At 39.0% G+C, this 13,737-nt stretch overlaps 1 protein-coding gene across 1 annotated transcript in view; it reads left to right on the top strand.

Moving 5' to 3' along the window:
* The window catches only part of LOC131033854 (15-cis-phytoene desaturase, chloroplastic/chromoplastic), a 297,259-nt gene that overhangs the window by 39,801 nt on the left and 243,721 nt on the right, over nucleotides 1-13,737 (top strand). Inside the window, exons 2-4 of the mRNA XM_057965148.2 lie at nucleotides 1,803-1,935; nucleotides 2,690-2,778; nucleotides 3,851-3,908. Coding sequence (XP_057821131.2) covers nucleotides 1,803-1,935; nucleotides 2,690-2,778; nucleotides 3,851-3,908 — 280 coding nt within the window. The remainder of the gene's footprint in view (nucleotides 1-1,802; nucleotides 1,936-2,689; nucleotides 2,779-3,850; nucleotides 3,909-13,737) is intronic.

Raw genomic sequence — 13,737 nt, 5'->3', positions numbered from 1 at the left:
GAAGCAATAGCTAGCATTGAGGATCCTCTTGAAGGGGTAATCACTCGCTTAGATGTTGCCCTTCTCGGGGCATGGGAGTAACCAGCTATACCTAGGGAAAGTGTGTGGTTACCATGCACACAACGTGTGTTTATGCATATGCGCCCACGTGCACATGGTGAGAACCAAGAAAGTGGGGGGGGGGAGGTGTAAATGGGCTCTGAAGATGGATCCATCATTGGGGTCCATTTACTCAAGATTTGGTGGTTAAACCAAGTCTTCATCGATTGAGTGTGAGCATTAGGAAGAGTGAGAGCAATAGCAAGAGGAAAGCATGAGCAAGTGCAAATCTTTGTGGACGTTGATAAAAATTGTGTAGCCCTCATCATTCGGACTGGTTAGATTCTTCAACATCATTATTAGTTTTCTGAGGAATGAAGATCTGGTGAGAAATAGTAAGGACTTGGTGTTGGAGAAGATGGAGTGATAAAATTGTGAAAATGGCATGTGCTGCCCTAGGGCCTCCACACCTAGACTGCTACCCACCACCATCCTGACATTGACCCCCCACCATCCCCGAATCTTGGCCCCTTGGTTTCCTCGTCCTCAAGACCCATCCCCACATCCTCCAATTTCGAGACACTATGTAAGATAGGTTTTTTGGTAACTTGAAGTAACTACTTAAACTTTAAAGTGCATGATTTAAGCTACTGCACTTTACATTTCTCACAGGCTTACAATACATGGACATAGAAAATTAGTAGATATAGATATGTTTTTATTTTAAGTTCCTCTACTAATTTGTTTATGTTTTACTTCTATAAGAGCCACTCTTCTTCTATATGTACATCACAGTGCCATGGACATGGCATACATCTTATTTTATTTTGCTACCAAAGTGACTTGCTCGTCATTAAAATCTGTCCAACTTATCTCTACATTAGAACCATGCAATTCACATGATTGTTTTCTAAGGAGTTTCTCATTTGGAAGGAAAAGACTCTTTTGGCTTTGGTCTTATTTCATATAGTGCATTACTGTATAACCTTGATTAGTTTTCATTATACCATTTTGTAGAAAATAATCTTTTCTACAAAAAGAGGAATTCCATTGACAAGCTTCCTAGTTCTTTGATTTCCACAATAATGCATCCACGAAGTCACTTCCATAAGATTTCATACAATTGGTTTATATGTCAAATAAGTGATATTGATGCCTTTTTTTGGGCTCTTTGGCTCTACTCTTAAGAATACTTCACTATTGCTATTCCATTTGACTCAAATGACCATATGTATCTATCTGCTGCTATGAATTCAGTGCCATTTGTTCCAATGATTTTTTTTTCTAGATCTTTCTATTGTAGGCCATGTTTCATGGTGTAGATGAGTGCTTAAATGAGATGTAACATTTGAGTCATAAATAAGTGCATATGCAATGGATACTTAATAATTTTATCATCATTGTTATGTTAGCATTGGAGAGCAGTTGCTCCAAGTTTTTCTATACAGGGCACAGTTTGCATATAATCACTCTCCATTCTTGTCTCCTCATCTGGGTTTTTTCTCTTAATGATTGAGAGAGAGGGTGGGAGAAAAAGGGGAAGGTGGGGAGGGGGTGAGGCAGGGAGGGAAGGAAGGAGGAAGGGAGAGAGCATCTAGGAGACCTGCTGAAATATATTTCCAGCAATGGATAATTACAAATCCATCATATATTTGTTCAGATGTTGTGTTCATGTGGTCTGATGCTTGAATTCATGTTTTAAACTGTGTTCTGATTATTATAACTAGCAAATCTGAACTTCTTGGATTCAATGTATGATGTAGGTTACATGCAAGGACTACCCAAGGCCAGATATTGACAATACAATCAATTTTTTGGAAGCTTCTGCCTTATCTGCTTCGTTCAGGAGTGCACCACGCCCTAATAGACCATTAGAGGTTGTGATAGCAGGATCAGGTATGCTTCTCAAAATGCAAAAATTGAGCAGTTTCACATGAAATCATGCATCCATGTTTTCCCTTCTGCACCACGTGAATGATTGAAAGTTTTCTAAACCTTTGAGTTAACTTGCTTACTTTAATTTTGTGTCTTCTAATGAGTCACAAGCAATCATGTCTACATGTACTGGTAAATCAATATATTCCACTGAATATCTTGTTTTTTCATACTTGGTTTAGTAGTATTTACCCTATTCTTACTTCGACATTAAGCTTTTGGTGGGACAAAAGAGGTGATTTGCTAGCTAAGAATTCATTCAGATACATATCTATTTGCTTTTTTTCACCTGGGACCTTGACATCTTTAGTAATGTCTATAGTAAGAAAGCTTAATTTTTGGCCATGTTTATTGGATTATATTTTAGGATAGCTTAGGAATCCATAGGGTGGCTGCATGAAACAAGTCTGAAATCTCTAGGCATTGGAACGGGTGATGCTCAGATATGTTTTAAATATCAGTACCTCACAGAGAACATCAGCATGGAAAATTTTACAGGTGTTGGAACATTTGTAGAACTAGCTGTAAAGATTTTGCAGATTTGTTAGATTAATTTTTCATACAAGTGGTGCCATAAAAATATTCTTCTGGCATATTCTTGGCAGAAGTATCCTGTTGACGACCTGTAAATTGCTTGGAAAGCTTGATCATATTTTCTACAGTACAGATAGCATACAATCTTCAGAAGTTGTGATTTCCACTGTGTTTTGTCTAGGTTTGGCTGGTTTGTCAACTGCAAAATATTTAGCTGATGCTGGTCATAAACCTATACTATTGGAAGCAAGAGATGTTCTTGGTGGAAAGGTACAGTTGCTATCTATGCTTTACTTGTTTATGCTTTACCATTATGTTGGCTATTGCTTTTGTTGTTAGATCTGCTATAATTTTCTTCATGTTTGCTTCTGTCATCTGAATTGTTGTCAAGCTCTAAAAGCCATTTAGTTTACTTCTTCCTTGCTGCAAAATTCCTCCAGTGAAGAGAGAGAAATTGAACTGACTGTTGCAATTTTCTTTTGTAATGAGCTTCTTCAGTGTTGATGTTGTCATCATGTGGTGTTGCTGATGTTAGCATTATGACTCTGAATAACACGGTGACAAATCCCAAAACTCCCCTTTTCTTTCATGTAGAGGCCAAACGAGAGAATCACACACAGACCATGATAAAAGGATTTGAATTATTGAATATTGATATCATAAATACTGGCATACTGCTAATAGCCAAATATCATTATGATGATAGGACTGATGTCCGCATGATGAGAAATAACCGTAATCAAAAGCAATCTTTCATATTTTCACGAAATATAGTCATATTTTTTATATGTATTTTTCACATGGATTGAAATAATTTTATATTGAGATTTTTAGTTTTGCAAATTTTTTGATTTCGGGGTAGATTTTAGTCTTGTTTTGTCATGAAGGCAAGGGTTTAATGCATATCTTGCTTCATAGTGTCTGTGATTTTGAAAACTTGAGAGATGTTCCCATCAGAAAGGATGGTGAGTTGCTAACTGATTTGGTTAACATTTCAATTTTTAAAGCTTGGCTTTCAGATACCATATTTACGCTTAGAATAACTTTAAAACATTAATGAACCTTAGCTATTGCTAACAGTAAGAAAGAAGGTAGTTTTTGAGATACTTAAAAAAATAGGAATTTTCCATGCAGGCATTTACCTCAAATAAGAATTGAAAGTTGGAAGTAGCATGTATTATCTTTAAGTTAGTCAGTCAGTTGTAGGCCATTTTTAGACTCTATGTTGTGGTATGTACTGTTTGTTGTATCTTTGGACTTATGTGACAATGTTGAGTAGTATATATTATTTCTTATTATATTGATTTATTTTCAACATATTTCATTTTTTGTGACATGGAAGGTAGCAGCATGGAAGGATGATGAGGGGGACTGGTACGAGACAGGCCTACATATCTTCTGTAAGACAATTTTTTTTCCTGTCTAAATAAAAATATTATATGAATCACGCAGGGAAAACTTATGAACTTCAACCAAGAGATGAAATCACTAGGTGGATTAGATAGATATTGCAACTGTCAAAAGAAGGGCACTATCCTGTTTTTATTGATCTGAACACCAGGAGCAGAAAATGAAGAGACAAATAGAGAAGAAACCAAACCCAGCAAATCTTAGAGCGAAAAGATTATTCCTCTTGGGCTTGCTCCTCATTTACATCATGTTCCTTTGAATCTTCATTAGTCTTTTCAAGTTCTTCATCATGCTTGTAAGTTGTAAGTAGTCAGTAGACTCAGTACCATTGCCCAAGTTTCCATCATCTGAGAAACCAATTCCATTACAGACTGTGAGGTGTATGTGACATCTCATTCTCTCCATTTTTCTGTTCAGGGTCTTTAGATTTTCCAGGATGGACTTCACATCTTCCTTAACTTTGCATATGTCCTCAATCCTCTCAATCTAATTTTGAGACCTCTAGGAAAGGCAGCAATCTCCATGCAATTTTAATTCATATGGTCATTGAGAATTTGAGAGTTCGAAAAATTGTACTTTGCATTTCAAACACCCTTGTGAGTTCCTATTGTGACCATTTCACACATCACCCCATTAGAATGGGGACCCCCTCTTCTTTGCTTTTGTTTTGCCTGTTCTTCTCTCTGCTTTTAGGGTTTTGAGTGAATGAGTTGTCTGTCTGGGCTAGGGCTAAACCTTAGGGGTTTCTTTTGGATATTATTCAAGCCGAGTCCAGACAAATTTTGAAGGTTATTAAGTGTCCTCCCGAGGATTGAGATTGTTGAATTGAGGTGTGTCTGTCAGGAGTCAGATAGGTCCCAGGTTAGGTCTAGTCAGGGTTTTTGGGGGAAAATCCAAATTTTGTCTAAGTGTTAGCATTTTGAAGGTGAAATTGTATATTCTTGCCTAGGTGGATTTTGATCAAATTTTGGAGGCAAGATGATGCCTGAAACAGAAAGTTCGCTCCTGTCCTTCGCTGGAGGCCCAGGGCGAAATTCATTCTAAGTGCAATTTCTTGTTTTTGACAGGCGTGCTAACTGGTTCCTGGCCTTGAAAACGACCTAACTCTGCCTTGTGAAATGATTGAAGACCTAAATTTTGAATATTTTAGCCAGAAAGGACAAAATCGCTCCTGTCCCTTGCTCAGGGACTAGAGCGAAAATGTTATTTTATGCATATTTGTCATTGACTTTTCTATTTTGTTTTGTGCAGGGTCTCCAGGAGTGATGATCGAACATGACTTGATACTTTTGAAGATTTTGAAGACACGAAAATGGTGAATTTTGAAGATTTAGAGAAGTTCGCTCCTGTCCCTCTCCAAGGGACCAGGGCGAAAAGACTTATTTGAGTCATTCCTGACCTTGTTTGGTCAAATTGAAACATCAAAGGCATAAGAAAGGACGAAATGAACATGATAGAGCATCTAGACTTGATTAAAAACGATGAAATGATGAAGTTTTTGCCTAGAAAGGTAATTTCGCTCCTGTCCCTCACTGAAGGACTAGAGCGATTTTCTTTATATACACATTTTTAGACCTTTCTTGGACTTGAACTCTTACTCATGGCGTGTAACAAGGTGAAATCTTCCCTGGCAAGGACATTTCATGAGAAATAGTGAAACGATTTGATCATGATGGCAAAGTTCGCTCCTGTCCCTCACTGAAGGACTGGAGCTTGATTCTCAAATTTGCATTATTTTTGCAAGATCAAAGTGATTTTATGATTTGAAGAGGTCAAGGAGAGCATGATTTGTCCGTTGAATATAACTTGAGTGGTCCACAAAGGAGGAAATCAACCCAAGTGACAAAAGGCGCTCTTGTCCCTCTCCAAGGGACCAGGGTGAAAAACTTAATGGCTAGCCTTTCTCTCCAAGTTTGGACAAACCTATGCCAACTAGCAAGTTTGAAAGGATGTTTAAAGTGCCTTGAAGTGGAATCAAGATGCAAGATTTGCAAATTTTGATGGCAATTGGCAAAGGCGCTCCTGTCCCTCTCCAAGGGTCCAGGGCGAAATCTCCAAATATGCCCATTTACCTTACATTTTGAGATGCTATTTTTGTTTCCAAGGCTCAAGAAGGAGTGGGGAATGATGTCCTACGCCTTAAGGATAATTTGAGGATCAAAAAAATCAAGAATTTGCACAAGGACTCAAAGGCGCTCCTGTCCCTCATTGAAGGACCAGGGCGATTTTTATAAAATCAACAATTTCCCTCCAAGATTACACTGAGGCAAGATTGTGCAAGATGGGAAAGGTCTTCTAAAGCATGGTGAACAAGGGTTTGGCTCCAAAACTTGACAATCCTGGGCTAAAATGCAAAAGTCGCTCCTATCCTTCACTGGAGGACCAGGGAGAAAATCTTTGGAGAATCAATTTTGCCTTGCAAAAAAGAGTTAGGCATGCATGAAATGAATGAAAGGGATCATTGCTTATCCCACAGTGAGAATTGACAAATAAAGGTGAAGGATTAAGACCAAAAATGGAAAATCGCTCCTGTCCCTCTCCAAGGGTCCAGGGCGAAAAAGTCCTAAAGACACTTCCCTTCTTGAAATCAAGTGAATTAAACTCAAGAATCCAATTGAAAATGCCACTTTAGATGCCTAGATGAAGTTTTGGCGATTAAAATGAAGAATGAAAGGTTTAAATTGCAAGTTCGCTCCTGTCCCTCTCCAAGGGACCAAGGCGAGGTTATTGGCATTCTTTATTTTTTACCTTATTTCAACGTTGATATCCTCTAAAATCGCATTAGATGCCAAAACTACGAACTTCGAAATATTTGAAAGAATTAATTAAATTGGCATTTAATAAAGAACATGGTGGCATTTAATAAATTAATTTTGAGCCTTAGAAAATCGAAATTTTTATTATAAAGGCATTTAAAATTAATTTTTGTGAAATTAAAATTAAAATGGAGCGCTTGAGATATTATTTTTATTTATTTTATCAAGTCGGCCTCTCCTTTTTTTGCAATTTTATTTATTTTTTGGCCTATTTTGCCAAGTCGGCCTATGGGGAGTAAGGTGGTGAGCGCCCTATATATTAGGGGTGTTTTGATTAAGTTTAATCCATCATTCACTCATTACTTCAAGTGCGAATTTGGAGAGCAAAAGAAGGTGCGAAAGCTGGTCTATTTGGAGCGAATTTACCTCAAGTATTGAAGACTAGAGGTGGTGGAGTTGATGCTTGTGAAGACTAAAGGAGGCGCATTTTGCTAAAAGGAGAGCTTTGATCTACATTTTTGTCTAGCGAATTCTCCTATTTTTGCATCATTTCTTAGAGTTAATTCTCAAGTGAAGGTATGGCGAAATCACCTTGACACCATTATTGAAGATTTGAATTTTGTGCTTCGTTTTGAGAATTCTAAGTTTGATGTAGCTAATTAGGAAATGATAACTCAAGATTTATCATGAAGTTTCCTAATTAATATCTTTTATCTTCCTTTCTACTTTATATTTTACGCTTTAAGGTATATTACTCATTATGAAATGTTGTGTAGGTGTCAAGATGGCGACTCCAAAGGCAGGGGCATCTACTAGTCGTCCAGCTCTCATGAAGGAAGATCAGAGGAATGAAGAATTGGAGACCAATATCGTGTCCAAATGGAGCAATATTGGACATACCAACTTGGGAAACTTCAGTGTCAAGAAGTTTCGAGAGGTCCCTTACATTGGCAAGCCATCACCTGTCGCAAAGAGAATAATTGAAAGTGGCATCATCAAGGCGGCCGGTTTCCCTCCAGCAATCCAATGCCATGAGCTGATGATCGAGTGTGCCCGCCACTATGACTCACAATCAAGATCAATCGTATCCAAGGAAGGGAACACTTTGGCTTACCTTTCAGAGGAGGCTATAAGTGAAGCTCTCCATCTCCCAGAGCATAAAGATATGATTTACAAAAGCCTAGAAGGAGCTAGGTCGATGTATGAAGATGATCCAGACACTTGCTTGAGCATCATTAATAAGAATTGGTTACTCAAAAGTCGTCCTCGCCTGAGCAAGATTCCCAACACACCACATAAGATCGACTTCCAGGAGGAGTACAGAGATTTGATAACTTTGCTCAATCGAGTTACAGGGGCTCCTCAAGCCTTCTACTTTGAGAAGTGGATGTTCTACTTCATCCAAGTGATAGTTCAAGGGAAAGGAATGATTCATTGGGCTAGAATTATTAGCCATTGCCTGGATGTGTAGTTAAGAAGACTAAAGCCTACCAAGTCATTTCACATGAGCTCATACGTCATATATGCCTTGATCAGGAGTTTCGAATATGCAGGACTACCTCACAGAGGAGTGATCGGAAGAGGACCCGGAGAGGTGAGAGTTTGTGATTCTTACGTTCATTTGCATCATCCACCTGGAAGTGACTACAAGTTAGTCAATGATACCTTCACGATGAACATCACTAGGATATTGCAAGGCGGGATTCACAATCGACTATCTCCAGATGCACAAGAGCTTGTAAGGAGGTATGGTGCTTGGTTCATCCAATTTCAAAAGTTTACATATATCAGAGTTCATGGGTGTCCTTCACCTCCCTATATGTTGCCAAGGTATACGACAGACAGGATAGTGCTACTTGAGGTGACTAGGCAGTTGGCAGCTTATGCGAAGGCATTCAGACACAAGCATGGAAATGGAATTCCCGTGCCCATCATATTGGGGAATTCAGTTGAGGTATGCCCTAATGCTCAAGCCTTGGATGATGCAGAGAGGGAATTGGCTTTATATTCGTTCACGTTCTTTGCCTCGAGGGAGAATTTCGATCCTTGTGGGTATATGGAAGAGACAGCTGGTAGGAAGTACAAGCACGAATTTCAAGTAGAGGACTTTTGGATGAATCTCTCAAGTGATTTAGAAGTGAAAAGAAAGATGCATTCCAGATTACCTTTAGATTTCATCAGGAAATGCAAAGTTTACAGAGTGGCCGATCAAGCTCAGGACAGTGGCAGACATCTCCAGTCATCCTATGACAGAGAAGACAAAGCAGTGAAGATAGATTGGAATGAGCCTGAGGTTTTGGACTTGAGAGCTTTGATGGCTCCCGTTTTATCATGTACTCGCAGATGGGTGGATGTACAACATCAAAAGTTAAGAGAACAGAATGTACCAATGACTTTTACTTTGGAGGAAAGACGAGAAGGAGGAGGAGCAAGCGCAAGTGAAGACAATTCTCATCCTAGAGGTGCGAAGAGGAAAGAAAGACCTGAGAAAAGGGAACCCTCCAAGAAGAAGCAAGAGGCCAATCGAGATCGCTCATCAGGCACATCTTCTCGACATGAAAAAAAGACAAGTCAAGTTGAAGGACAAGAGAAGACGGTGCCTGAGGTTGATGAGTCTATGGAGTCGATGGTACAAAATGATAAACCTGAAAAGGGGAAAGCACTTCAGCATTCATCAAGTCGATCTCCCCAGGTTAATGAGCTAAATGAAGAAAAGAATGATGATGAAGTGACATCTCCTCTCCGAGAAGACAAACCATTGCCTAAAGAAATACAAGTTAGAGAGACGAGATCTGCCATTCCGGATTGGTTGAAGGAGAGACTGACGAGGGTGATTGTGATTGAGGATGAGGATGATGTAATTGACTTAGAGAGCCTTATAGGAAATTCTCAAGAGGCAACAGAGAAGAGGAAGGCCACGAAGATGTCCAAGATGATCACAGATGAGACAGGGTCTAGGAAATTGCAGATTGCTACACCAGTAGTGGACAAGTATGAAGGTGAAATTCTTGCAAAAGAATATGATGTGGAAACATTTGAGCTTGGTCCACTCACTGCTGAGCAGGCACTAGATGAGGCAACCGATTCATTTGAAGCACTTAAAGACAAGCTTAAGGAAGAAATGGAAAAGAATAGAAAGCTTGAGAGAGAGGTTGGTGCTTGGAGAGGCTACTTTAGCCATCTCAATCAGCCCTTGGGACGTCAGGATCCAGCAGTGTCTCCTGTGCAAGCACTTCCCCTTGAATCAGTTGGCGAGGCAGAAAGAGTCAAGAGCTTGGTTCAGCTTATGAGCTCTTGGATTGACAAATCCCACACAGTAGCCGTTGAATTTACAACAAGAATGATGCAGACAGTCCACCAAGCTATCCAGGTCCTTGAGATCGTCCACAACTTGATGATAACGGTAGCCGCTTTCGCTCACACTAGAGATGTTATCATTCCTGTTCTGCAAGTGATCAGGCAAACACCAAGGAAGATCCTAGCACAAGAAAAGATAATGGATGGAGGAGCTCATAATTTACTCCAGTGGTCAACTCTACTTCAGATGAAGGAGGTTCTTTTCGAGGACATCAGCACCAAATGCAATCAAGTTGAGGGCGTCATCCATCCAATTCAGGACAAAGTGTTTGAGGTGTTGTGTACCATTCTTGGTAGGAGGATCGAAGTTGAGACATATGTGGACCTTCAAGAGTTGGAAGAGAGAGTCAAGGTCATCTTTTGCAAAGATGAGAATGTCATCACAGATGAACAACGGGATCTAATGTTCACTACTATGCTCCTGATTGAGAAGATCAAAGAACTCGAACCTGGATGGGATACGGCTCTTCTCAAGGCCTTTGATCAGGTTATCCACTTGGAGGAACGAATGAGGAATCTTCCCGAGATTCCTATTGCCGAGATTGAAGGAATTGTGTCCAGATTCATTGCATATGCTAAGAAAGAGCATTGGAAAGGGAATAAGGTTCTAGAAGAGAGGTTGTTATAAAATGATGTGGCATCTTAATTATCATTGGTCTATGTTCCCTTGATTTTTGTGCCAATTAAATATTTGGCTATGCATTTAATAATGTTCAACTAAAAAGGGAACTTTTTGTAACAAACCCTAATTAGGGTTTAGGTGTCAAGATCTCAGCCGTTGATCTTCTTTTGATCTGGGCCGTTCATTGTAATTGAGGATGCTATATATACCCTCACTCATTTTCATTTTTTCATAGTTAGAAATTAGAAGATTAGAGCTTTTGGAGAGAAGAAAGTTATTTTGTAGCAAGATTGAGCATTGAAGAAAGAATTTCAAGCAATTGTTGTCTATTTTGGCTTTGAGATCAATAAAATATTGAAGTTATGGTGTTTTATTGCAATTCTTGTGGCTACTTTCATGGTTGTTTACTTTCTTGAATCATTCTCGGTCGAAGTAGTATTTAAGTTTGAAGGACTAAGTGTTGGGCTTGATCTTTGGTGAGATTCACGTTCCAAACCACTAGCTTCTTACTGATTGTAAGGACGCCTTGTGTGGTCAACTGGAGATATCCATATTGCTTGAACCTTCAATCATTATTGAACTATTGATATGTACCTTCATGGTAGTGTCTATAATTCTTGATGGTTTGAAAAATCACTAATCACCTTAGAAGATCGCATCAATTCCAGTAGAGTTGTAATTCCTTGGCAATACTGAAATTGGTAGAATCTTACCGAGTCTAGCCTACATTGAGTCATTCTTAGGATTAGATTAGAATTCATCTCTTGCAAACCCTATCTTTTGATCTTTTTGAAACCCTGCTAGTTTTAGGAAAATTCTGTTCCTGCAGCTCGAAAACGTAAGGTCCCTTGAAGAAACAGCATTTACAACGACCACTGGTGCTTATCCACACGTAGAGATCCTACAACGAAGAACCTTGAAGTCACCCTGATTGATCCTTTCTCGCGATATCTTCAGCATTCAGAGGCTTTATTCAAGAGAGGATAAGGTACCCTTGGGTATTTTATTCTGTGTTTGATAGTGTACGGAAGGTAACCATCGCTGACCTGCTTAGATCAAGATGTTTATTCATGACATAGAGTATCCCAATTCGATCTTAATCTTTTTATTTTACTTCCTTCAATCTTAGAGAATACATTATTGAGAGCACAAGGCAAATCCACAACAGATGGGCAAAAGGCTGTTATGCTATGCTCTATGAGTGCTGAGATGATCCATGTTGGTATTAGGGGAGTACGACTAACTAATGGGACTTCTGGAGGACTCTCCTTTTTCCTTTAATCTATTTGTCTGGTTCATTTTGTATCTTTCAATTTTTGGAGTCCTGCACAAACTATTGACATTTTATTGAATTGTTGTCAGGTGGGGCAAAAAGGCATTTGGCAGGGCTGTCTTCATCCTTATTTTGAGAAGCAAGTTCTGGGAAAAAGGAATAAGATTCTTCTTCGCAGTTCTCACCATGCCTTATCCACCAGTTGTTTTTGGTCTCAATCCATTATCTTCATTTCTAACTTTTGGCTCTGTGTTGTTTTGCTGCAAATCAGGAGAATTAAGCTCTTTGTGGCTAGTGAACTCTTCTACCATTGATTATATGCATGCAAAAGCTAAATCCATTACCGTTTCCAGTGTCATATGGGTTATCTTCAACATAGTGGGTGATCTTACCTCCTTGAAAGTTTATAGAAGCATCATCTCCAACAATAGGCCGAGATAAAGCCACATCTTCATTAGGAGATCTAGCTGTATTCCGGTTGAGATTTTGGCACTTTAGAGCAGCCCTTAGGGATATGGGTATTGGAGCCTGTAAAAGCTGAGTAACATCATCTTTGTTCTCTTGATAATCCCTCTGGTTTTGTTCATGGTTGTCATGACTATCAGTAGCAAACTGTACCCTTTGAGAAATAATGAGTTTTCAGCATCATTTGTTGATTGTAACTAGGTAGAATGCGGATTCCAATTGCCTTAAGGCAACATTAGAATCCGCCAAGGGCTGGGCCCTTCTCTCCCTTCTCACACGCTAGACTAAAGGGAAACATGTTCCCTCTAATAGGGCCGACCCTATAACTAAAAGACACACGCCACTCAAAAGGGAAACGTGTTCCCTCTAATGGGGCCGACCCTATAAAGTAATAAAACAAATAAAAGGGATCAGCACCAAGCCGACCTAAAATAGGTCCTCTTGCCTCATATAAATAAACAAGTACTTGACCTCATTAACACAATGACATCACATGCGATAATCATTCTGCAAGTGCGAAAATCAGAAAGAAAGAATTCTGAAGGAAGTGTGCATTGAGGCGATTGTTAATACAAGGGTGAACTTCAATAGAGGATGCGAATTGCAAGACATATGTGAAGCCAAAGACAATTTCCAGATCTGCTCATCTGAAGGTCATCATGCTGTTATATGCAAAACAGATTCAAGAGGTGTATTGCTGTGTGAAAGGCTTAGACAATTTGGTGTGCCACATCAAAGCTACCAGCTAAGTAATGTACTGTTACAATTGGATATAATTCATAGTCAGATCTGAAGATCTGTTGGCTGGGTTTTTCCTCCTAGGAGGTTTTCCCAGGGTATTTGTGTCTTGTGTTCATTTTGTTCAATTTATGTTTATGTCTAAGTCTGAAAGTAATTAAACTAAACAGCAAATATATTGATTTAGTAATTAACTTCAGTTTTCTGAGTATAGGTTAAATCTGAAAGTCTAAAATTCAACATCATTCCCTTACATTTTTGTTTTGTCCCTCTTGCTCAAGATTCCTATAATTAAATCCCCAAACTCTTTATCAGTTATTCTGATCTTCATGGAGATAATCTAGTTGAAGAAGGATTAGCCATATTGGAAATGCTGCTATAGAAGTGCTTAGAGATGGAGAATAGCCACAAAAGATTGAAATATTGCAGAGAAGGTGACACAGTCTAGATCAGGGGTCTACTGAAAGACAATCCAATCCAGTATTGTACAATATGACACACATATATGCATAATGGAAGCAATTTTCAAAATGCTACAAATTTTTTTATTGGCCAACTCTAGCAGCATACGACTTGCTTACAAAATAAAATTTAGCTATAGGGAACTG

Source organism: Cryptomeria japonica, chromosome 2 (assembly GCF_030272615.1).
Source record: "Cryptomeria japonica chromosome 2, Sugi_1.0, whole genome shotgun sequence".
Lineage (NCBI taxonomy): Eukaryota > Viridiplantae > Streptophyta > Pinopsida > Cupressales > Cupressaceae > Cryptomeria > Cryptomeria japonica.
This window is presented reverse-complemented; position numbering and strand designations above follow the sequence as displayed.